At 38.2% G+C, this 25,453-nt stretch overlaps 1 protein-coding gene across 1 annotated transcript; it reads right to left on the bottom strand.

Moving 5' to 3' along the window:
• Positions 1–15,820: 15,820 nt before the first annotated feature.
• On the bottom strand, positions 15,821–16,573 carry LOC140176132 (uncharacterized). The gene is made up of 3 exons (XM_072206017.1): positions 16,507–16,573; positions 16,208–16,260; positions 15,821–16,159 (listed from the first exon to the last, which is right to left on the bottom strand). The coding sequence occupies exons 1-3, from the start codon at positions 16,571–16,573 to the stop codon at positions 15,821–15,823; spliced, it is 459 nt and encodes a 152-aa protein (XP_072062118.1).
• Positions 16,574–25,453: the final 8,880 nt, after the last annotated feature.

Below are 25,453 nucleotides of genomic sequence, written 5' to 3'. Positions count from 1 at the left end.
TAAAACTTTTTCAAAAATACATACTTGATGTTCATTATGATCTTCAAAGTGTTCTTGGTGTTCATCTTTGCATTCAAAGTGTTCTTGCATGTTTCCTTTGTTTTGATCCAAAATTTTTATGTCTTGAGTCTTTTTGATGCTTTTCTCTTTCCTTATTAAAATTCAAAAATAAAAAAATATCTTTTCCTTGTTTTACTCCTAATTTTCGAAAATTGCATTGAATTAGTCAAAGATTTTCAAAATCATATCTTTTTTTTAGTCAAGCAAAATTTTCAATTTAAAAATTCTATCTTTTTCAAATTTTTTTCAAAAATAAAATCTTTTTCAATTTTTTTTATATATATTTTCGAAAATTTTTAAAATTAATTTTCAAAATCTTTTTCTCATTCTTACTTCATATTTTCGAAAATCTTGCTCACATTTAATGTTTTAATTCAAAAATTTTTCAAGTTGTTACTTGCCTATTAAGAAAGGTTCAATCTTTGAATTTTAAAATCTTATCTTTTAGTTTCTTGTTAGTCAAGTGATCAACTTTAATTTTCAAAATCAAATCTTTTTAATTTCTTCTCAATCATATCTTTTTTATTGCTAATTTCAAAATCTTTTTTCAAAAATTAAATCTTTTTAAATTTCCTTTTCAAATCTTTTTCAAAATATCTTTCAATCATATCTTTTTCAATTTTAATTTCAAAATCTTTTTCTAACTTCTTATCTTTTCAAAATTGATTTTCAAATCTTTTTCAATTAACTACTTGACTTTTTGTTTGATTTTAAAAGTTTTCTATTTCAATCATATCTTTTTCAAAACCACCTAACCACTTTTCTCTCTCCAATTTTCGAAAACTACTTCCCCCTTTTTCAAAATTCTTTTTAATTAACTAATTGTTTTAAATTTTAATTTTATTTCTCTTTTTAATTTTTGAATTCTAATTAATATTTAAAATAAAAACAAAAATATTTTTATTTTATTTTAATTAATTTTCGAATTTTTCTCTTCTCCTTCTTCTATTCTCCTCTTCTTCTACTCACGTAAAGGAATCTCTATACTGTGATATAGAGGATTCCTCTTCTTTTCTGTTTTCTTCTTTTTCATATGAGTAGGAATAAGGATAAGAACATTCTTGTTGAAGCTGATCCGGAACCTGAAAGCACTCTGAAGAGGAAGCTAAGAGAAGCTAAAACACAACACTCTGAAGAGGACTTTACAGAAATTTTCGAAAAAGAAGGAGACATGACCGAAAATAATAACATTGCAAGGAAGATGCTTGGTGACTTTACTGCACCAAATTCCAATTTACATGGAAGAAGCATCTCAATCCCTGCCATTGGAGCAAACAATTTTGAGCTGAAACCTCAATTAGTTTCTCTGATGCAACAGAACTGCAAGTTTTATGGACTTCCATCAGAAGATCTTTTTCAGTTCTTAACTGAATTCTTGCAGATCTGTGATACTGTTAAGACCAATGGGGTTGATCCCGAGGTCTACAGGCTCATGCTTTTCCCGTTTGCTGTAAGAGACAGAGCTAGAATATGGTTGGACTCTCAACCTAAAGACAGCCTGAACTCTTGGGATAAGCTGGTCACGGCTTTCTTAGCCAAGTTCTTTCCTCCTGAAAAGCTTAGTAAGCTTAGAGTGGATGTTCAAACCTTCAGAAAAAAGGAAGGTGAATCCCTCTATGAATCTTGGGAGAGATATAAGAAACTGACCAAAAAGTGTCATTCTGACATGCTTTCAGAATGGACCATCCTGGATATATTCTATGATGGTCTGTCTGAATTATCAAAGATGTCATTGGACCATTCTGCAGGTGGATCTATTCACCTAAAGAAAATGCCTGCAAAAGCTCAAGAACTCATTGACATGGTTGCAAATAACCAGTTCATGTACACTTCTAAAAGGAATCCTGTGAGTAATGGGACGCGTATGAGGAAGAGAGTTCTTGAAATTAATGCTCTGAATGCCATATTGGCTCAGAATAAAATATTGACTCAGCAAGTCAATATGATTTCTCAGAGTCTGAATGGATTGAAGGAATCATCCAACAGTACTAAAGAGGCATCTTCTGAAGAAGAAGCTTATGATCATGAGAACCCTGCAATAGCAAAGGTGAATTACATGGGTGAACCCTATGGAAATACCTATAATCCCTCATGAAGAAATCATCCAAATTTCTCATGGAAGGATCAACAAAAGTCTCAACAAGGCTTTAATAATGGTGGAAGAAACAGGTTTAGCAATAGCAAACCTTTTCCATCATCCACTTAGCAACAGATAGAGAATTCTGAGCAGAATCCATCTAGCTTAGCAAATATAGTCTCTGATCTATCTAAGGCCACTGTAAGTTTCATGAATGAAACAAGGTCCTCCATTAGAAATTTGGAGGCATAAGTGGGCCAGCTGAGTAAAAGAGTCACTGAAATCCCTCCAAGTACTCTCCCAAGCAATACAGAAGAAAATCCAAAAAGAGAGTGCAAGGCCATAGCCTTACATGGTGTGGCCGAACCCAAAGAGGAGGAGGAGGACGTGAATCCTAATGAGGAAGACCTCCTGGGGCATTCAGTGACCAATAAGGAGTATCCCTTTGAGGAACCAAAGGAATCTGAGGCTCATCTAGAGACCATAGAGATTCCATTGAACCTCCTTCTGTCCTTCATGAGCTCTGATGAGTATTCTTCCTCTGAAGAGGATGAAGACATTACTGAAGAGCAAGTTGCTAAATACCTTGGTGCAATCATGAAGCTGAATGCCAAATTATTTGGTAATGAGACTTGGGAAGATGAACCTTCCTTGCTCACCAATGAACTGAATGCATTAAACAGGCAGAAATTACCTCAAAAGAAACAGGATCCTGGTAAATTCCTAATTCCCTGCAAAATAGGCACCATGACCTTTGAGAAGGCTCTGTGTGACCTGGGGTCAGTAATAAACTTAATACCACTCTCTGTAATAGAGAAACTAGGGATCTTTGAGGTGCAAGCTGCTAGAATCTCATTAGAGATGGCAGACAACTCAAGAAAACAGGCTTATGGACAAGTAGAGGACGTGTTAGTGAAGGTTGAAGGCCTTTACATCCCTGCTGATTTCATAATCCTAGACACTGGGAAGGATGAGGATGAATCCATCATCCTTGGAAGACCCTTCCTAGCCACAGCAAGAGCTGTGATTGATGTGGACAGAGGAGAGTTGGTCCTCCAACTGAATGAAGACAACCTTGTGTTTGAAACTCAAGGATCTCCTTCTGTAACAATGGAGAGGAAGCATGAAAAGCTTCTCTCACTGCAGAGTCAACCAAAGCCCCCACAGTCAAACTCTAAGTTTGGTGTTGGAAGGTTCCAACCTTGCTCTGATTATCTGTGAGGCTCCATGGGAGCTCACTGTCAAGCTATTGACATTAAAGAAGTGCTTGTTGGGAGGCAACCCAATGTTATTTAATCATATCTATTTTATTTTCTCTTTGTTATTTCATGTTTTATTAAGTTGATGATCATGTGGAGTCACAAAAACTACTAAAAAATCAAAAACAAAATGAAAAATAGCATTGAAAACAGCACACCCTGGAGGAGAGCAGTCTGGCGTTTAAACGCCAGAAACAAGCATATGTCTGGCGTTTAACGCCAGAAACAGGCACCAAGCTGGCGTTTAACGCCAGAAACAGGCATCTACATGGCGTTAAATGCCAGAAACAAGCTACATTTGGGCGTTTAACACCAGAAACAGGCAGCAGTCTGGCGTTAAACACCAGGATTGCACAGCAAGGGCATTTTACACGCCTAATTGGAGCAGGGATGTTAAGTCCTTGGCCCCACTGGATCTGTGGACCCCACAGGATCCCCACATTTTCTTCTCTCCTCTTCACACCTTTTCATAACTCTCTTCCCCATAAACCCCACCTACCTTCAAAATTCAAAATAATTTCCCTCCCAAACCCAACCCTAATGGCCGAACCCTACACCCCCCTCACTCCTATATAAACCCCTCACTCCTTCTTCATTTTCACACAACACAACCCTCTCTTCTGCTCCTTGGCCGAATACATCTTTTTCCCCCATCTCCTCCATTTTCTTCTTCTTCTACTACTTTCTTTCTTCTTTTTCTCGGGGACGAGCAAACATTTTAAGTTTGGTGTGGTAAAAGTATAGCTTTTTGTTTTTCCATAACTATTTATGGCACCTAAGACCAGAGAAACCTCTAGAAAGAGGAAAGGAAAGGCAATTGCTTCCACCTCTGAGTCATGGAAGATGGAGAGATTCATCTCAAAGGTCCATCAAGACCATTTCTATGAAGTTGTGGCCAAGAAGAAAGTGATCCCTGAGGTTCCTTTCAAGCTCAAAAAGAATGAGTATCCAGAGATCTGACTTGAAATCCAAAGGAGAGGTTGGGAAGTTCTCACCAACCCCATTCAACAAGTTGGGATCCTAATGGTTTAGGAGTTCTATGCAAACGCATGGATCACTAGGAACCATGATCAAAGTGTGAACCCAAATCCAAAGCATTGGCTCACCATGGTTCGGGAGAAATACTTAGATTTCAGTCCGGAAAATCTAAGGCTGGCGTTCAACTTGCCAATGATGGAAGAGAACGCAGCCCCTACACAAGAAGGGTCAACTTTGATCAAAGGTTGGACCAAGTCCTCATAGACATATGTGAGGAAGGAGCTCAATGGAAAATTGACTCAAGAGGCAAGCCGGTTCAATTAAGAAGGCATGACCTCAAACCAGTGGCTAGGGGGTGGCTAGAGTTCATTCAACGCTCAATCATTCCTACTAGTAACCGGTCTGAAGTTACTATAGACCGGGCCATCATGATCCATAGTATCATGATTGGAGAAGAGGTGGAAGTTCATGAGATTATACCTCAAGAAATCTATAAGGTGGCTGACAAGTCCTCCACTTGGGCAAGGTTAGCCTTTCCTCACCTCATTTGCCACCTCTGTAATTTGGCTAGAATTGACATAGAGGGAGACATCCTCATTGAAGAGGACAAGCCCATCACTAAGAAAAGGATGGAGCAAATAAGAGATCATGGACCTCAACATGAGCATGAGGAAATTCCTCACCATAAAATCCCTGAGATGCCTCAAGGGATGCACTTTCCTCCACAGAATTATTGGGAGCAAATCAACACTTTCCTAAGAAAATTAGGTTCCAACATGGGACAACTAAGGGTGGAGCATCAAGAGCACTCCATCATCCTCCATGAAATTAGAGAAGATCAAAGAGCTATGAGGGAGGAGCAAGAAAGACAAGGAAGAGACATAGAGGAGCTCAAGAGCACCATTGGTTCTTCAAGGAGAGGAAGACGCCACCCTCACTAAGGTGGACTCATTCCTTAATCTCCTTGTCTATTTATTTTCTGTTTTTTGGTTTTTGAGCCTTATGTGTTATTTATGTTTGTGCCTTTACTACATGATCATTAGTGTCTAAGTGTCTATGCCTTAAAGTTATGAATATGAATCCATCACCTCTCTTGAATGAAAAATGTTTTAATTACAAAAGAACAAGAAGTACATGGTTTCGAATTCATCCTTGAAACTAGTTTAATTATTTTGATGTGGTGACAATACTTTTTGTTTTCTGAATGAATGCTTGAACAGTGCATATGTCTTTTGAAGTTGATGTTTATGAATGTTAAATATGTTGGCTCTTGAAGAATAAGAAAAAAGGAGACATGTTATTTGATAATCTGAAAAATCATAAAAATGATTCTTGAAGCAAGAAAAAGCAGTGAATACAAAAGCTTGCAGAAAAAAAAAATGCGAAAAAAAAGAGAAAAAGAAAAAGAAAAAGCAAGCAGAAAAAGCCAAAAGCCCTTAAAACCAAAAGGCAAGGGTAATAAAAAGGATCCAAGGCTTTGAGCATCAGTGGATAGGAGGGCCTAAAGGAATAAAATTCTGGCCTAAGCGGCTAAACCAAGCTGTCCCTAACCATGTGCTTGTGGCGTGAAGGTGTCAAGTGAAAACTTGAGACTGAGCGGTTAAAGTCAAGGTCCAAAGCAAAAAAAAAAAAGTATGCTTAAGAACCCTGGCCACCTCTAATTGGGGACTTTAGCAAAGCTGAGTCACAATCTGAAAAGGTTCACCCAGTTATGTGTCTGTGGCATTTATGTATCCGGTGGTAATACTGGAAAACAAAGTGCTTAGGGCCACGGCCAAGACTCATAAAGTAGCTGTGTTCAAGAATCAACATACTGAACTAGGAGAATCAATAACACTATCTGAACTCTGAGTTCCTATAGATGCCAATCATTCTGAACTTCAATGGATAAAGTGAGATGCCAAAACTATTCAAGAGGCAAAAATCTACAAGTCCCGCTCATCTGATTGGAGCTAAGTTTCATTGATATTTTGGAATTTATAGTATATTCTCTTCTTTTTATCCTATTTGATTTTTAGTTGCTTGGGGACAAGCAACAATTTAAGTTTGGTGTTGTGATGAGCGGATAATTTATACGCTTTTTGGCATTGTTTTTACATAGTTTTCAGTATAATTTAATTAGTTTTTAGTATATTTTTATTAGTTTTTAATTAAAATTCACATTTCTGGACTTTGCTATGAGTTTGTGTGTTTTTCTATGATTTCAGGTATTTTCTGGCTGAAATTGAGGGACTTGAGCAAAAATCAGATTCAGAGGTTGAAGAAGGACTGCAGATGCTGTTGGATTCTGACCTCCCTGCACTCAAAGTGGATTTTCTGGAGCTACAGAACTCCAAATGGCGTGCTCTCAATTGCGTTGGAAAGTAGACATCCAGGGCTTTCCAGAAATATATAATAGTCTATTCTTTTCTCAATTTTAGATGACGCAAACTGGCATTCAACGCCAGTTCCATGTTGCATTCTGGAGTTAAACGCCAGAAACAGGTTGCAAAGTGGAGTTAAACGCCAGAAATAGGTTACAAACTGGAATTCAACTCCAAGAGAAGCCTCTACAAGTGTAAAGCTCAATGCTCAGCCCAAGCACACACCAAATGGGCCCCAGAAGTGGATTTCTGCATCATTTACTCATTTCTGTAAACCCTAGTAACTAGTTTAGTATAAATAGGACTTTTTACTATTGTATTTAGATCTTCGGATCAGATCTTTGATCAGTTTTATGCTATCTTAGACCTTTATGGGGGCTGGCCATTCGGCCATGCCTGGACCTTCATCACTTATGTATTTTCAACGATAGAGTTTCTACACACCATAGATTAAGGTGTGGAGCTCTGCTGTTCCTCATGAATTAATGCAAAGTACTATTGTTTTTCTATTCAATTCAAGCTTATTCCTATTCTAAGATATCCATTCGCACCCAAGAACATGATGAATGTGATGATTATGTGACGCTCATCATCATTCTCACTTATGAACGCGTGCCTGACAAACACTTCCGTTCTACATGCAAACAAGCTAGAATGAATATCTCTTAGATATCTAATACAGAGGACCGAGTCCGAGATATTAGAATCTTCGTGGTATAAGTTAGAACCCATGGACGGCCATTCCTGAGATCCGAAAAGTCTAAACCTTGTCTGTGGTATTCCGAGTAGGATATGGGAAGGGATGGCTGTGACGAGCTTCAAACTCGTGAGTGCTGGGCGTAGTGACAGACGCAAAAGAATAGTAAATCCTATTCCAGTATGATCGAGAACCGATAGATTATTAGCCATGTAGTGACAGTGCATTGGACCATTTTCACAGAGAGGATGGGATGTAGCCATTGACAACGGTGATGCCCTACATAAAGCTTGCCATGGAAAGGAGTAGGAATGATTGGATGAAGACAGCAGGAAAGCAGAGGTTCAGGAGGAACGAAAGCATCTCTATACGCTTATCTGAAATTCTCACCAATGAATTACATAAGTATCTCTATCCCACTTTATATTTTATTTATGTTTTTATTATCAATTCACCATAACCATTTGAATCTGCCTGACTGAGATTTACAAGGTGACCATAGCTTGCTTCAGGCTGACAATCTCCGTGGGATCGACCCTTACTCACGTAAGGTTTATTACTTGGACGACCCAGTGCACTTGCTGGTTAGTTGTGTGAAGTTGTAATAAAGAGTTGAGATTAGAATTGTGCGTACCAAGTTGTTGGCGCCATTGATGATCACAATTTCGTGCACCAGTGCCATGCTATCCACGCGACGCGGACGCGTCGCTCACGCTTTCGCGTGGGATGGGTGTTTCTCAAGTGACGTGTTCGCGTGGGGGACGCGAACGTGAGCCGTTTTGTGCTAAATGCACACCAGCCGCACGATTCCAGCCCAAATTTCTGGGCGTTGGATTTTTATGCCGATTTCCAGATCACGCGTTCGCGTGGCTGACGTGGACGCGTGGGAGGTGTTTTCGCGACTGACGCGAACGCGTTAGCAACGCGGTCGCGTTGACAAATGAATTTTTTGCCGGTATAGAAATTATCAAATGATCAATCGTAGTATAGTCTAAACCGACGCAAAATCCTTCATCAAACAAATCTACAATCTATATCCGAGAGTACTAGTCTCCCGAGTCGTTCTCCCTTGGAATTGCCAAAGTGTGCATCTTATTGATTTAGTAAGCCTTGTTGGAATTCTTTGAAGGTTTTAGCAAAGTAATGAGAAACAAACAATCAATTATCAAAAGACTTGGCTTAGGGTTGGCATTAGAAATTCTATCCTTATAGTCCATTCAATGTTGACAACAATTTGGCCTTGCTTCATTTAGTTATCCCCTAGGTATAGAGGAAGGTCAAATGAAAGCAATCAACTTGAATCACAAGTCCTAGCTTCACCTTATGGGAATCTAGCTTTAGTGCACTCCGAGCCAACTAGCAATCCCTAATTCCAAATCAACTATTGATACAACTATTCAACTTCTTCCAAGGACCAAACCCTATGCCAAGTGTGAAAATTCTACTCCATAACTAGTGTTGTCATTTTATCAAACATGTGATGAGCAAGAAGGCAAGTCATAGTAAAATGAGAAGGAAAGTCGAATTGAAAGTATTGCAACACAAAGATCTAACAACAAGTCTCAAAGAGTAGCAATGAAAATCCAAAATAGAGATGAAATCCAAAATTTTGAATTCTAGATCTATGAGAATTGATCAATTGTATCTACTACTTGAAGTTGGAGAAGAAAATCTATGACATGAACAAAGTGGAGTGAGAATTGTAATGGATCTCACCAAAAAGTCATTGAAAATTCAGAAATTAGATGAGGATGAACCCTAGTAAAGCTTGGAATCTCCCTCTTCTTCTCCCAAAAAGTGTAACTAACTCTCCTCTCCCCAAAAATATCTAGATCTAGAAAAATGAACTAACTAAGTGTCCCTAACCCTTGTTCCTTTGGTCTTCTTAAGCTTTTCCCGCCAAGGTGTTTCTCCAAGAGTGGGATCCTTAACTGCCTCCACGCCTAAGTCACGTGACCTCTTAAAAATCATATTCGCAAATCGGCGCGCACGCGCAAGGTACGCGCACGCGCCGTTGAGACGTCTTGTAATGTGCGCGGAGGCGTGATGTACGCGTGCGCGCCCATGAAGATCCTGGCTTAGCCGCTTCTCAAGCCGGCTCTTGGCTTTGGCTCCACGCTGTCCTATCCGCGCGGGCGCGCAAGGTGCGCGCACGCGCCCATGCGGAAATCTCCAAAGCTTAATCCTCATGCTTCCTTCCTTTGTACCCGTCTTCCTTCTCTCTTTCGGTCCATTCCTACTCTATATCCTGAAACCACTTAACACACAATTCACGGCATCGAATGGCATCAAGAGAAGATTAGAAATGTATCTATTTTAGTGCGAAATAAGCATGTTTTCATTCATGAGGCGAAACTAGGAAAGGAATGCAAAATCTTGTATTTTCATATAGAAAGTGTGTGGAATCATTGATAAAACCCCTGAAATCATCACAAGATAAACCCTCAAATTGGGGTTTGTCACGCGTCGCACCCTCTTTTTTTTTATGCAATTATGCGATTATGAAGTATGCAATGCTAATGAAAATGCTACGAATAATATCCAGGTTCAATGAAAATAATATAATATAAAAATAAACAACACGAAATAAAATTGAAAAAGAAACGACCATACCATGGTGGGTTGTCTCCCACCTAGCACTTTTAGTTAAAGTCCTTAAGTTGGACATTGGATGAGCTTCCTGTTATGGTGGCTTATGCTTAAATTCATCCAGAAATCTCCACCAATGTTTGGAATGCCAACAGCCTCCGGGGTCCCAAACTAGGCATGTAAAGCTGTTGAGCAGCTTCAAACAGGTTCTCAGGCTCCCAGGGTGACGAATGTCAGAATAGATTCCAGGATCCCAAACTTTGCCTTTAAATCCACCTTTGTCTTGATCTATATTCTTCGATCCGGGCGGTTTAGAAATTGTATTCTCACCAGGATGACCAAACATCTTCCGAGACCCATTCAATTGAACTTGATACCAATCCTTGCACTTCAAATTGAAGCGTGGAACCTTATTGAACCTTGTACCCCAGCTCGGAGTACGAGCCATTTTCCTCTTACTCTTAAAGCCGCAGAGAGCTCTAAGCTGGCCATCTGTTTCAAGCAAACCATATTCAAGTGGAAAAGTAAAGATAAAGGTTAAGGATTGTACCCACTTGAAGCTTGTATTAGGTGGTAATGGCCTTGGGATAGGTGTTTCCAGTGGTTCTGTAAGCTCTACTCCCTTGTATTCTTCTGTGAATTCCTCCACTTCTTTGCAAAATTTTTCAACTGCAACTGCGTCCTGATTAAAGTCTTCTATGTCTTCCTCGTCACTCAAGTCATACGTTGGAAGTTGAGAGAAATCTACTTCGACATCATCCTCGTATTCACTTGGATAAGATTCTTCAGGCTCAAAGAATTCACTTGCAGATGCAAGTTCATTACTAAGAGAACTTGACTTGTGATTATCATCATCAAGGAAACTTGCGTCTTAGGTTATCCCGTCTAGTTCTTCATAAAATACCTGCTTTGGAGGTTGTGCACTATCCTCCTTAGCATCAATTGTAACGTCCTTGATGGAATTTTTCACAACTCTGGATTCCCATGGAGGTTCAGCATCTCCTAAATCTTCAATCAGTACTTCTTCTTCTTGGATAGATTGAGCTTCCTCCAATTGTTCCAGAATAAAGTTATGCTCTTTACTGCCCACTGGGATTTCTAGTGTCTCCTTCATGCTACGTTTGTCATTAGAATCTCCACATGAAGCTATTGGAGTTCCTTGAGTGTCTAAACGTCTGGAAGATAATTGATTTATTGCTTGCTCCAACTGATGAAGGGTTGTATGAAGTTGATCTACTGTTTCCTTGAGGTGAGCCTGTGATTTTTGAGGTGACGGATATGGACATGATATATAGAAAAGTGGTGGTGTTTGGGAGTAATTGGATTGGAACTGGGATAAATAAGGATCATACGGTGGTGAATGGTGAAAAGGAGCTTGTGAGTGTGGTGGTTCGAAGTTATGTTGAGAGGATGATCTATAAGCACAGGGTGGGGCTTGTTGGTAACTACCAAGAGGTCCACTATATCTATCAGCTTGGTATGCATTGTAGAATGGTCCTTGCCCATGATATCTTGGAGGGTGTTGTTGCCTAAAGGGTTGATCAGATCCTCTTGGCTCCATCCATCTTTGACTGCTTAGACCTTGATGCATATTCCTGTTATAGCTTCCACTCCTTTCAACAAATTTAGAACTAAACTCAAAGCGAGAGGGGTGAGAATTCATAGTAGCTAATAGAAATAAAAGGGAAAAACAAAAACAAATAAACAAATAGAAGAAAAATGTTTACAACAACCAATAATAAGGCACACGTTTGTAGTTCTCCGGCAACGGCGCCATTTTGAAGAACGGAACTCTCGCGCGATCTAGAATTTTCACAAATAAATTTGCGTTGTAGGTATAGCTTCTAGACCGACAAGAATTCCTTTCTTACAAACGTTTTGGTTGTCACAAGTAACAAACCCCTTTAAAACTGATAACTGAAGTATTTAAACCTCGGGTCGTCTTCTCAAGGAACTGCAGGGAGGTGTTCTTATTATTGGTTATGAGTTTTGTAAATTGGGGATTTTGAAAGTAAGGAACAAGTAATTTAAATGACAAGTAAAATAAATAAATAGTTGTAAAATAAACTCTTGACAAGGTATGAGAACTGGAATTCCTATCCTAGTTATCCTTATCAATGGTGATGATAATTGAGTTTTAATCCCACTTAGTTAACCTTTACTAAACAAAGGAAGGTCAAGTGGACTAATCAATTTGATCCTCAGGTCCTAGTTAATTCCTAAGGAAAGACTAGAGTTATTGGAATTCGATTCAATTAACAAAAATAACAATTATCAATCACGATGAGTTTGATAACTCAAGAGTTACCAATTAATCAACCAAAGCTAAAAGGGAAAAATCTAAATTATTTATATAAATAAAGGAAAGCAATCATAATTCTGAAATACCTCAAATTGCATTAAATAGAATATTCAAATCTAACATGAAAAGGATCATAAGCCAATTTGGCGACACAAGTCAGATACAAATAAAGCAATAGAATAAATAAAAGCAGGAGAGGACATAAATTAAAGGAACATTGAACCTGTGATTGAAGATGAATTGAACTAAACTGATAGAAATCCTAAAATCCTAAATCCTAAGAGAGAGGAGAGAACCTCTCTCTCAAAAAGCTACATCTAAATTATGAAAAGTGAATAATTGAAGGCTCTCCTTGCATGGATGCGTTCCCCCACTTTATAACCTCAAATCTGTGCTTTCTGTACTTGGATCTGGGCCAAAAAGGGCTTCAGAAATCGCTGGGAGCGTTTTCTGCAGTTTCTGCACGTGGCGTCTGTCACGCGTCCGCGTCGGTCACGCGGTCGCGTCATCTGGAGTTTTCCTTATCACGCGTTTGCTTCGGTCACACGTACGCGTCATTTGTGTTCTGCTCAAGGCACGCGTCCGCATCAGTCACGCGTTCGCGTCACTGCTTTTTCACGCTGGCATGCGGCCGCGTCATCCATGCGTTCGCGTCGCTGCCAGTTTCTTCAAAAACTCCATTTATGCTTTCCTTCCATTTTTATATGTTTCCTTTCCATCCTTTAAATCATTCCTGCCTTAGGAGATCTGAAAATACTCAACACACAAATCACGGCATCGAATGGTAATAAAATGTAATTAAAATATTTTTAAAGCATAGGAAACATGTTTTTCACATACATCACATAATAAGAAAGGGAAAGTAAAACCATGCAATTTCACATGAATAAGTGGGTGAAGGGTTGAATAAATCACTTAAGTTGAGCACAAAATGTATCATAAAATATGGGTTTATCAGTTGATTTGACAGAAGATCATGCCGATCATTCTCCAATACAAACCGCCAATATTGAACATTCTTCTCCACCAAACCAAATTGAAACCTCTACTAGGTTCCAGGTGGCTCCTGACTCTGACTCCCCTTCTCGGGTCCTTGAAACTATTGCCCCTGACTCTGATTCTCCATCCCGAATTCCAGAAACCAACCCTTCACCCCAGAAAACTTCAAGTCCACCTAAGAGTTCTGAACTTCAAATTCCTCTTGCTTCGGAACCTGAAAGCCTGTGTATGACTTCAAAGTCTGCGGATGTTAATTTAATTGAATTGGTTACTATCTTGAACCAAGCCATTCAAGAGGACAAGGTGCCTATTTCCACTCCTGCCACTGTAGGTCCTTCTATATCTATTCTACCTTCCGAGCTAGACAAGAATGCTCGAGATCTACTACTGACCCTTCTCAGACTCTTGGGACATCCACTTACTGAATGGACAAACAATGTAGTCCTAAACCCACTTCTGTCTGATGTCTTAAGCTCATCTCTTGAACTTCAGGTTCCGTCCCACTACTCTGCTATAGTCGACCAATTCATAAAAGTCGCCAACAAATGTGTAACTGTCCAGGACAAGTTACAAGAGATCAAAGAAAAAGTGGCTAAGATCTAGACCGAATTAGAAGGCTGTTCTATAGCTCTTCAACCAATTAAAGCTTCTCGTAAAGAATTTGACCTAAGTATCTCTCAAGATTTTTTCGCTCAAGCTTACTACGATAAAAAGGAAAAAGCACTTGAAGCAGAACTCGCTCAAATTAATGAGAGTCTTGCTAAAGTTCGAAAGAGGAAGGCTGATATAGCAATACCTTTAGCGACTGTTCAACACAAACAACAAAAACTTGTACAAGAAATCTGCTCTATTAAGGCCAAGCAAGAGGAATGTGAGAAGCAACTTGACAAAGCCCAGTATGAGGAGTATGAGCAAACTAAAACCCTTTCGGCTCTGGACAGTGAAAGGATTAAACTACACTCAAACTTAGAAAAGCTTATGGCGCCTTACATTTCTCCACCTTAGGGTATCGGTACTTGTAATCATGTCCTTCGTTCTTTAGACTCATGCATTTGAATCTTTAACTTTGGTTTGACAAACAATGATATTGCTTCATGTATTTTCCATTTACTAAATTAATTATATTTCCATACTCGATATCCTTGATTCAATACGCATTTCCAGAATATAATTCAATAATTTGAAAAGGACCTTCCCACATATGAGACCATTTGCCGAGAAACCTCGATTTCTTTTCTATTGGCAAAATAACCTTCAAAACTAACTCCCGAATACTAAAACATTTCTCCCTTACTCGACGATTATAACTTCGAGCAACGCTTTCTTTTTGTCAGATCATATTCTCAAGCGCCAATATCCGCTTTGAGTCCAAATCATTTAACTCATTGAACATTACGTTCCAATAATCGTTAACAGGCAAATCATCTTGCTTCAATACTCTCAAAGTATTAAGATTAATTTCTAATGGTAAAATGGCATCATGCACATATATACTAGTTTATAAGGAGAAGTACCTGTTGATCCTCTTGGAGAGTTTCGATATGCCTACAGTACTTGGATCAAAGTTTCATTCCAAGTTTGAGGTCTACTTTCGATTTGCTTTTTAATCAAATTGATCAAAATTTTATTTGCTGCCTCAAACTGTCCATTGGCCTGTGCGTAATAAGGGGTTGAAGTAACCATATTAATGTTTCTTGAAGCTGCAAAATTCTTTATTCGCTGACCAGTAAACATAGTTCCTTGGTCAGTACTCAATGTTTGGAGAATCTCAAATCGATGAATTATATGTTTCTCGATAAAATTTATTATTTCATTTTGTCCAACCTCTATCAGAGGAATCGCTTCAACCCACTTCCTGAAATAATCTATTGCCACCAAAATAAATTTGTGGTTTTTCGATGAGGGGGGATATATCAATCCAATTAGGTCTAAAGCCCAACCCCGAAATGGCCAAGGTTTAATAATTGAATGCAACTCAGATGCTGGAATCTGTTGCACCGCTCCATGGCGTTAACAATCTTGACAAGCCTTCGCATAATCAATACAATCTTTAATCATAGAGGGCCAATAAATATGATTTCGATATAAAACCCATTTCATTTTCATCCCAGCCTGATGAGCACCACATATACCTTTATGGACTTCTCCTAAAGCACTGTCTTTATCATCTTGACTTAGACATCTCGAAAGGCTCCCATCGATCCCTTTCTTATATAACTTATCAGCCATTAAAATAAAATTTACTGCTTTTAATTTTATCCTCCTATCAACTCGAATGCTAGGGTTCCTTAAATAATCAGCAATAGGTTTTCTCCAATCATCATCTCCCCATTCATCCAAGCATAAAACTTCTCTTTCATCTATAAGCACTAAAATTTGGCAAATTTCTGCCAATTTTTTCAATGTTTCGGGGCTTATCTTATATCTCGAAGCAATCTGGGCCAATTTATTAGCAATTTCATTTCAGATCCTTGGGATATGAACTAATAAAACTTTTCAAAAAGAAGTTAACAACTCCCATGCTGTTGCCAAATATTTTTGCAACTTCTCATTGTTACACTTAAACTCTTTCGATAGCTGTTTCAACACTAACTGAGAATCCCCAAAAATCTGAACTTCCAAAGCACCTTTCCCAATCAAAATCTCGAGACCTAAAATCAAAGCTTCATATTCTGCCATATTATTCGAGCAAGGATATTTTAGCTCGAACAGAAATTCCGATGGTATTCCTTCTGGTGAAATAATGAAAATTCCTACCCATGCACCATCTTTGTGCTTCGATCCATCAAAATATAACTTCCAATAATCGACTTTAACGTCGAGCACATTTGCCCCCTAGTCATTCAGTTTTTTCAGATTATCAACTAAAAAATCTGCAATAACCTGACCTTTTACAGCCTTCGCTGGAACATACTGTAAATCAAATTTTGTCAAAGCTAGCATCCATTTCCCCAAACGACCTCATAACACTGGAGAACTCAACATATATTTGACAAGGTCAGTTTGTGCAATGACATTCACAGACTTGGCCACCATGTAACACTTTAATTTCATGCACGCATAATGTAAAGACAAACACAATCTTTCGATTGGTGAATACCTTGTCTCTATATCAGTCAATACTCAACTGAGGTAATAAATGGTCCATTCATGACCATTCTCGTCATCTTGGGCTAACATACACCCAATCGTATTTGCAGATCTAGCAATGTACAATTTTAAGAGCTCATGTGGGCGAACATTCGCCATTATCGGAGCTTTAGACAAATAAGCCTTTATTGACTAAAATGCCTGTTGATGTTCATCTGTCCATTTGAACTGTGAATCATTCTTTAATTTTACTAAAGGCGCAAACACTCGAGTTCGGCCAGAAAGATTCGATATGAACCTTTGAAGGTAATTCAACTTCCCCAAAAACGACTATAGTTCCTTTTTCGACTTAGGAGAAGATAATGCTAAAATCGCATCAGCCTTATTCTTATCAACTGCAACCCCCTTTTTATGAACAATAAAACCGAGAAAGTTTCCTGCTGACACTCCAAAGACACATTTCAAAGGATTCATTTTTAACCCTTTCTTTCATATAGTAACAAACGCTTTTTTCAGATGATCAATGTGTTGACTCACTGAATTTGACTTGACCATGACATCATCAATATATACCTCCATAATTTTTTTGATATACTCATGGAATATGGCATTCATTGCCCGCTGGTAAGTTGCGCCAGCATTTTTCAAACCGAATGGCATAACTACCCACTCATAAGTGCCTAAAATCCCGGGACAACGAAAACCAATTTTGGACACGTCATCCTCCGTGATGAAGATTTGGTTATACCCTGAATACCCGTCCATAAAACTTAAAATTTCATTCCCCGCTGCAGAATCGATCAACACGTCTCCTATGAGCATAAAATATTCATCCTTCGGGGTAGCATTGTTCAGATCTCTGAAATCAATACACACCCTTAACTTTCCATTCTTCTTCATTATAGGAACAATATTCGAAACCCATTCAACATAGCGTACGGTTCGAATAAATTTTGCCTTAATTAGCCATTCTATTTCTTCCTTAATCTTTTGATTGATTTCTGGAGCAAAACGCCGAGGGATTTGCTTCATAGGTCGAGCACTCGGATTTAATGCTAATCGATGTTCTACAAGAGAACGATCGAGACCAGGCATCTCATGATAATTCCAAGAAAAAAAATCCCTAAACTCAAGTAAAAGATGGAACAATTCAGTTGGAAAAGGATTTGTAAGACCCTTACAAATATAACTAATTTGAACATCACTAGCAGATCCCAAATTAATTTATTCTAGGGGATCTTGGGACTCAAAACCCTTTATAAAGTCATTATATTTTACTAAATGCTTCTCAAAACCCAAAGATTCCAAATCATAGATGCTATCAAAAGAGAAATCAATAAATTCATTAAGAATGAAACGAACTTGATCACTTGCTGGATTAAAAATAGCTTCATTTACAATACAATAAACTTCTGCTATTACATCAGCAGTATGACTAATAACATCATTTGTATTACAAGAAGAAGAAAAACTTAAACCATGACTAAATTCGATTAAAGACATCGAATTTTTACTATGAAAAGAAGGAGAAATTACATTCTTAAGTGATTCAACTTCATCAGAAGAATCATTTTTATTTTTTACTGAAAGGAAATTACTTATATATTTATTTAAAGTTACCAGGTAATCCGAGACAGCTTGTGCATGTTCCATCGAGCAATGCCTCGAATCCTTTCTAAGACGAACAGTCCCAGCCAGTTGGGGGTACAGCGAGATGTGGATGACGCAATGTCACCGGTAAACCTTCTGAAGACAAATAGCAGCCCTCATAGTTTTAAGAATTTAACACCTTGTCAACATTTAAAGGCTTCAGTTTAGGACTGTATACTCTGAAATTAACATGTAGCTGTTCGACATACAAATTCGAATCAGCCCTAACAATTTCAGATTTGCAATTTTTAGTCCAAAGGAGGACACTTTGATGTACAGTAGATGGTACAGTTCCAACCCCGTGAATCCAATCCCAGCCTAGTAAAGCATTATAACTTGCTTTCGAAGGCGCCACCACGAAAAAAGTTTTTCGATCAAAAGATCCCACTCGCACCCCTAAAGTAACCAAACCTTTAGCAGGAGTCGAAGTAACATTAAAGTCTGTTACGGCAATATTGGTGGGAACTAAATCATCAGGATGCTTGCCAACCTTCAACATTCTCTCCGGCAGAAGGCTTATTACTGCTCCGCCATCGATTAAAACCTTGTTCAGCTTAATCCCGCTCATAGTTGCAGCAATATAAAGTGGGTGGAGATGAGATTTTTGTTTTCAGAAGGCCTCAGAAAAATACCCAAGCTCATCTTCATATCGGATGAATGAAAAGACATCTTCATCATCCATAACATAATCATCTTCAGGGTCACCTTCATATTCACCTAAATATTCAGTTGGGACAATTGAAATAGTCCCAACAATTTCATCATCTTTCTCTTCGAAATACTCTTCTTCGAAATTAACATCCTTGTCTTTATCAACACCTGAAGTACTAACTACTGCTTTGCCTTTATCCATCTTTGTAGGAGAGGGAATACCCTTTGGATAAGTTTCTCCATCAGACAGGAAAACAATTCGAGAATGCACTGAAGGCGTTGCCCCCTTGCCTCTATCATTTTGAGACTTCTTTACTTGCTGCCGATTCCTTCTTCCTCTACCCCTTGGGTATCTTGTAGCGCGGCCACGATAATAGGGATACTGGTAAGGATGTCAATGGGGGCAGGGCGGGGGCAGGGGATGCCTCCCTGCTCCCCGTCCCTGCCCCATTCCCCGCCATGGGGAATACTTATCCCCATCCCCGTTCCCCGTATTCTCCGCATTCCCCGCGGGAACCTATTCCCCATCTCCCTATGTTTAACATTCATATGAAAATTATAATAAAAAATATCAAAAAAACCAAAAAACAAACTACAAAATATTATTACAAACACACAAACATATCTTATCCAATATTATAAGTCCAGAAATATAACATAGCAAATCATAGTCCATAAAATAAAATCTTGAACAATAGGGTTAGGGTTTTCAATGAGTGAAATTACTAAAAGAACCCTTATATTAGAAATAAATTAAGGGTTATTAAGTAAGTTAAAAAATTTGGGAAATTATCGGAGATGGAGCGGGGATCCCCGCTCGGATCCCCGCGCCTGTCTCGGGAAAATTTCGCTCTCCATCCCCATCCCCACGGGGAAAATTCCCCACCATTGAGGCCCCATTCGGGGCGGTCACCGTGGGGATCCCCACCTTTTGGGGATTTTTGACACCCCTAGATACTGGTCTCGAGGAGGTCTTTGATGTCCCCACTGTGGGTTTTGCCTATACTAAGCATCTCGATTCTGGAATTCCTGGCAATTCTGAATCCATTGAACTCTTATAGCTTGAGAACGGCTTATTGGTGTGATCATATTTTGAGGAGCCTTAGAGCTTTGTTCTTCCGCTCGTCAAATTGGTTGCTTCTAACGAGCTTGCTCCTCTCTATGAGCCAATTCTTTCTTCATCCTTTCTTTTTTGAAGATCGTTGCAGCCTTAGCATCAAAAACAGCATTACATCGAGGACACAGAGATATGTCCCGATCTTTGATCTTTTGCTGCACCAAGAAATCCAACAAACTATCCCCTACACGAGGGTATACAGATCAGACTTGTGATTCAAAATCATCCAAAGCCACATCAAAATCGTAAGACATTCCATCCATATTCACACTGAAACATGGCTCAGCAAAACTGGCTTCAGCATCAAAAGGATCAGAATCAACCTTCATCTGCCTTTTTCCATCATCAAACTTCAAACGTCCTTCCATAATGGCTTCCTATATAAGGTCCCTGAAACGCACACAGTTATTAGTCAAATGACTAGTTGCTTGGTGAAACTTACAATAAGGTTTTCCTTTCAAATCTTTCATCGAAATCAAAGTTCTGCCCTCAGGCAAAATTAACTGTTTATCTTTAAGCAACACATAAAAAATATGATAAGATTTTGAATATCAAAACTATCTTTCTCCACTTTTCAGTTTTGAATCATTCGACTTTTCATTACCATGGATCTTAAGCAAAGAACAAACATAAGGAGGACCCTTCTTGAGTTCAGCCAAATCAACCTCTGCTTCTAACTCGGATTCCTCTTCTGAGGATTCCATGGCCACATAAGCAACTTTTTCTTTACGAGTAAATGGTCTACTTTTTAACCTTTTTTCATTCACATATTGCTCTTTTTCCTTCTTCAAAAGTTCGACCTGACGAACCCTTTCAGCCAAATGGGCTAAGTCAAGAATATGCACATTAAGCAGTTTTCGACGCATATAAAATCCTAAACCCATAACTGCTATTTTCACCATTTCACTCTCAGGCAATGACACATAACACCTACTTCTAGAATTTTTAAAACATATCATATAATCATCAATGGTTTCATCATCTTCTCGTTTCAAAGCTACTAGATCAATAACTGCTACGTTCAATTCCCCTTGACAAAATTGGGCTTGAAAAGCAGTTTCCAACTGAGTCCAAGTTGTTATCGAATTTGGTCTAAGATTTGAAAATCAAGTAAATGTGTTCTTCATTAAAGAAGAAGGAAAAAACTTTATTTTCAAATTCTCATCATTGGCTAGATTTCCAATCTCGACCAAATATTGAGCAACATGTTCAGTGGTCAATTCTCCAACTTCCCCCGTAAATTTTGTAATTATTTTTGGGTTTTTTACCCCTCTTGGCACTTCGCCTATTTAAACAACTTGAGCGAAAGCAGATACGAAATGGGGTCTATTCATGAACCCAACATTCAAACCGACTCTGTTGAGCACGTCTTCCACAATCCTCTTCACTTGATAACGTTCACCACCCTGATTAGCACGTAATCGGGCTAGGACGTCATCCGCATTTTGACCTCAAAAATATTGTTTTCATTTTGAAATATATTTTCAAAACCCTCATAATTCCCTCTGGAATCATTCCTTTCCCCTTCACCATAATCAACAATTCGAGCGATTCACTCGACTTGCTTTGCAAGACGTTCGAACTTCGATTCGTGAACAGCCATCATAGGATTCAAAATTATGGTCATCTGCTGAGTCAATAAGTTGACCAAATCATGATGACTTTCTTCGACTTGTTGTCGAAATACTGCCATCGAATTAGAGGCATTTGATGTAGAGCCCACATTATACTCACGAGAGTACTCAGACTGTTGTTGTGAGTTTTGAGAATTATTTACTCCAATCATACTTCCAACAAGATTGGAGGAACAAAACCACTCACTGGTGGAGTATAACTAGGAGGAAGGCCATAAGGAGGCCAACCAGTAGTTACTGGAGGCTATATTGGTGGTAGATTGCCACGTGGACAAATATTACGTCCATTATTTCCAGTTTGAACACTAGTAACTACTATGCTTTCACTTACAATCATGCCTTCTGAACGTGAAGTAACGTCCAAAAGATGTACAGCTACTGGTATACTGTCATCGGTGGACGAATCACCATTCACATTCGACATTTTCATCTGCCATGTGAATAATTCTTCAACTTCTTAATCGCATACACCAAATGAAACCAAAATCATTTGACACACTTCAGTTTCAAACTATCCCACCGGGCGTGCCAATTTGTTTTGTCGATTTTTAACAAATTGATGGTGGTTCGATTCTAATGGTCTGGGAGCGAAACCTACTCCTCTTTTGCAGGAACCAATTTTGCTATAAGTGTATCAAAGGTCCTCGAATTAGACAAGTATTTAGAAAAGTAAAAGGTTCAAAAGGTGTAAAAAAAGATTTTCTAAAGATAAAGTGGAAATCGAAAAATAAAAAAAGGTTTGCAATGAATTTAAATAAAGTGATAAAAATGCCTTCTAGTGAATCAAAGGACTTGACAAGGAAATTAAAGATACTAGAACATAAAATAGGCAAAGAAATTAAACATTACTTGAAAAGTAAATTCAACAAGAAAAGTAAAGTTTGCTAAAATTTTAAATTAAAAGATAAAGACATGGAAGGAACCCTACAGAAATCGAACTCGAATGCAAACTCAAGAATTCGCTGGGATATGAGTATGCTTGAGTGTATTTCTGAAAAAAAGTTCTAAAACCATTGTGCAGTACTACTTTATGATATTTATAACCTCTTCCATAACTGTAAAAGTACACTACAATATTTTGGGTCTATGGCCACGATTTTTTTGGTCATGGTAAAAAACTGTGACCATAGACCTTCTATGGTCACGGTTTTTTAGGGTGACAAAAAAAAAAAGCTATGGTCATGGTTTTTTTTTTGTAAAGGGTGACCATAGAGTACCTATGGTCACGGTTTTTTAAAAAAGGGTGGGCTAAAGGGGTCTATGGTCACGGTTTTGAAGGGTGACCTAAAGGAGTCTATGGTCACGGTTTTTTACAGTGACAAAAAAGGGTCTATGGTCACGATTTTTCAAAAAAGGGTGACCTAAAAGGGTCTATAGTCACGGTTTTGGGGGGTGGCCTAAAGGAGTATATGGTCACGGTTTTTGGGGGTGCCCTAAAAGGGTCTATGGTCACAGTTTTAGGGGTGACCTAAAGGGGTCTATGGTCACAGTTTTTTACAGTGACCAAAAAGGGGCTATGGTCACAGTTTTTCAAAAAATGTTGACCTAAAAGGGGTCTATGGTCACGGTTTTGGAGGGTGACCTAAAGGGGTCTATGGTCACGGTTTTGGGGGTGGCCTAAAGGGGTCTATAGTCACGGTTTTGGGAGTGGCCTAAAGGGGTCTATGGTCACAGTTTTGGGGGTGACCTAAAAGGGTCTATGGTCACAGTTTTGGGGGTGACCTAAAGGTGTCTATGGTCACGATTTTTTACAGTAACTAAAAAGGGTCTATGGTCACGGTTTTTCGGAAGGGTGACCTAAAAGGGTCTATGGTCACGGTTTTGAGGGTGACCTAAAGGGGTCTATGGTCACGGTTTTTCAAAAGGGTGACCTAAAAGAGTCTATGGTCACGGTTTTGGGGGGTGACTTAAAGGGGTCTATAGTCATAGTTTTAATCATTTGAGTTTAAATTAATTAAGATTTGTATGTATTTTTTATAATTTAAAATATTTTATCTTTTAAAAATTTTAATAATTAAAAACTAATAATAATTTTATATAATTTATTTTAAATATTAAAATTTTAAATTTAATTTTATAAATAAAAAATTAAGTTGAATACTATTAATTTTAAATTAAAAAAAGATTTAAAACTTAATAACATAAAAAATGATTTAATAACTTAATAATGGAAGCGTTATATAATTAAATTTAAGAAATTTCTATTATAAATAAATTATAGTTTATTTATTAAACTGAGTTCTTAGAGTTAGAGATTAATTTACTAGGAATGATTAAATGGATTTTTATAAATACTTTAGATTTAAGTCAATTAATATTTATATACAACTTTTATTTTAATTAGTTATTTTATATAAATTGAAATTAAAGTTATGATGGAAAAATAATGAAAGGTCATATAATTTAATTTAGGTAATTGATATTTTGAATTTAATCGTATTTTATAAAATGTAATTAGTATGTTTACTTTATAATTTAAATTAGAAATAATTATTTGAACTCAATGATATCTTGATAAATTAAATTTTATCTGTTCTAAAAATAATCCTTACAATATTATATTTAAATTCTAAATTGTTATTCTATCACAAATATTTTATAAAATTATTATATTACTCATATATATTTAACTCTAACTCTAAAATTCCTAAATAAAACCCTAATTCCCCAATCCTAAATCAAAATACAACGCACACACACGTTCAAAAAAGGAAGGAAACGAGAAACAGGGGGAGCTCGAGGGGGAAGAAGAAGGGAAGGAGAGGGAGAAGAGCGTGCCGGCGTCGTGCCCAGCTCGTCGCCGTAGAGCTGTCGCCGCTCTCATCACGGGCCGTCGCTCGTTGTCACTGCTGGGTTCTTCGTCAACGCTACTGCAGACAAGAAGAGAAAGAGAGAAAGCCAGCGCGAGAGAAGAGGAGGAAGGGCGCTGTCTCCCGCCGTCACTGTCATGCCTTGTTGTCGCAGTTATGGAGACCACCACCATTGTTGGAATCGCGAACTGAGGAGAAAGGGAGAGCGATGCTGAGAGAGATTGACGGAAGCCAGTGAAGCACGTGAGATAAGGAGAGCCGATTTCCGTCACCGCCACCACACCCAGTCGCCACTGGTGGAGCTCGCCGTCCCTGGAGGTGAATCGGTGTCGCGTCCTTGCTGCCAGGGACACCAGTGCTACTGCTACTCCTCAAATTCTGCCTCTTTTCCTTTGGGGGTTTCTGCCGCAAATTCCACGTCCAACATCACCATCCTTCTTGTATTCGTTGAGGAACTTCTTACTTCTTAGTTTCCTGATTTTTCAGGTATTCATTTTTCACTTTCCTTTTAAAATATATAAATAACAATAATAAAAAAGAATCTCTTACACACTATATTTTGTGCTAGTGATATATTCTTCTGTGTTGTGGATAACTAGATCATGCAATTTTATAAGTCCTGCTCCCATTTAGACAATCTTATGAGGCATGCCGTTTCTTCCTTTTCTGAATGAACATCTGAAATTTAGTCACCATCTGATTTGTTTTTACCTAGTATGCAATTTCTTATTGCTGTCAATTTTATGAAAGTGAGATCTATAGTTTTATATAATGGATAATGGAATAATCTATAACAACCAGATCCTAAATTTTGATAACTCTAGTCTTTAGGTATTTGTCATTTTATCTCTAAGTGGTTGAGTATTATATTGGTATAAATAGAGACATTGGGTTAAAGAAAACGCTTTTCCAGGCAATAATGCTAAGACATATCCTCTTGAGATGTTGGCCTTGTGACCGAATTATGCATATTATCATTATTATGCACTTATCTTCTGTATAATTTTCAGAAAGCTGTGTTGACTTGTATTACTTGGGTGCTTCCCTTGCTAATTTGCTCTATTTTCATTTTCATTGGCGGGGTGCAGAGCTGAATATGATCCTAAGAGCGACTTATTGGATCAAGAGTTCATGCTGAGAAGGAAATGGTATCAACGGAAGCATGTAGAGGTAAACA

The sequence above is a fragment of the Arachis hypogaea genome, chromosome 11 (assembly GCF_003086295.3).
Source record: "Arachis hypogaea cultivar Tifrunner chromosome 11, arahy.Tifrunner.gnm2.J5K5, whole genome shotgun sequence".
Taxonomy (NCBI): domain Eukaryota; kingdom Viridiplantae; phylum Streptophyta; class Magnoliopsida; order Fabales; family Fabaceae; genus Arachis; species Arachis hypogaea.
Note: the sequence above shows the minus strand (reverse complement) of the source record. Positions and strands in the feature narration are given on the sequence as shown.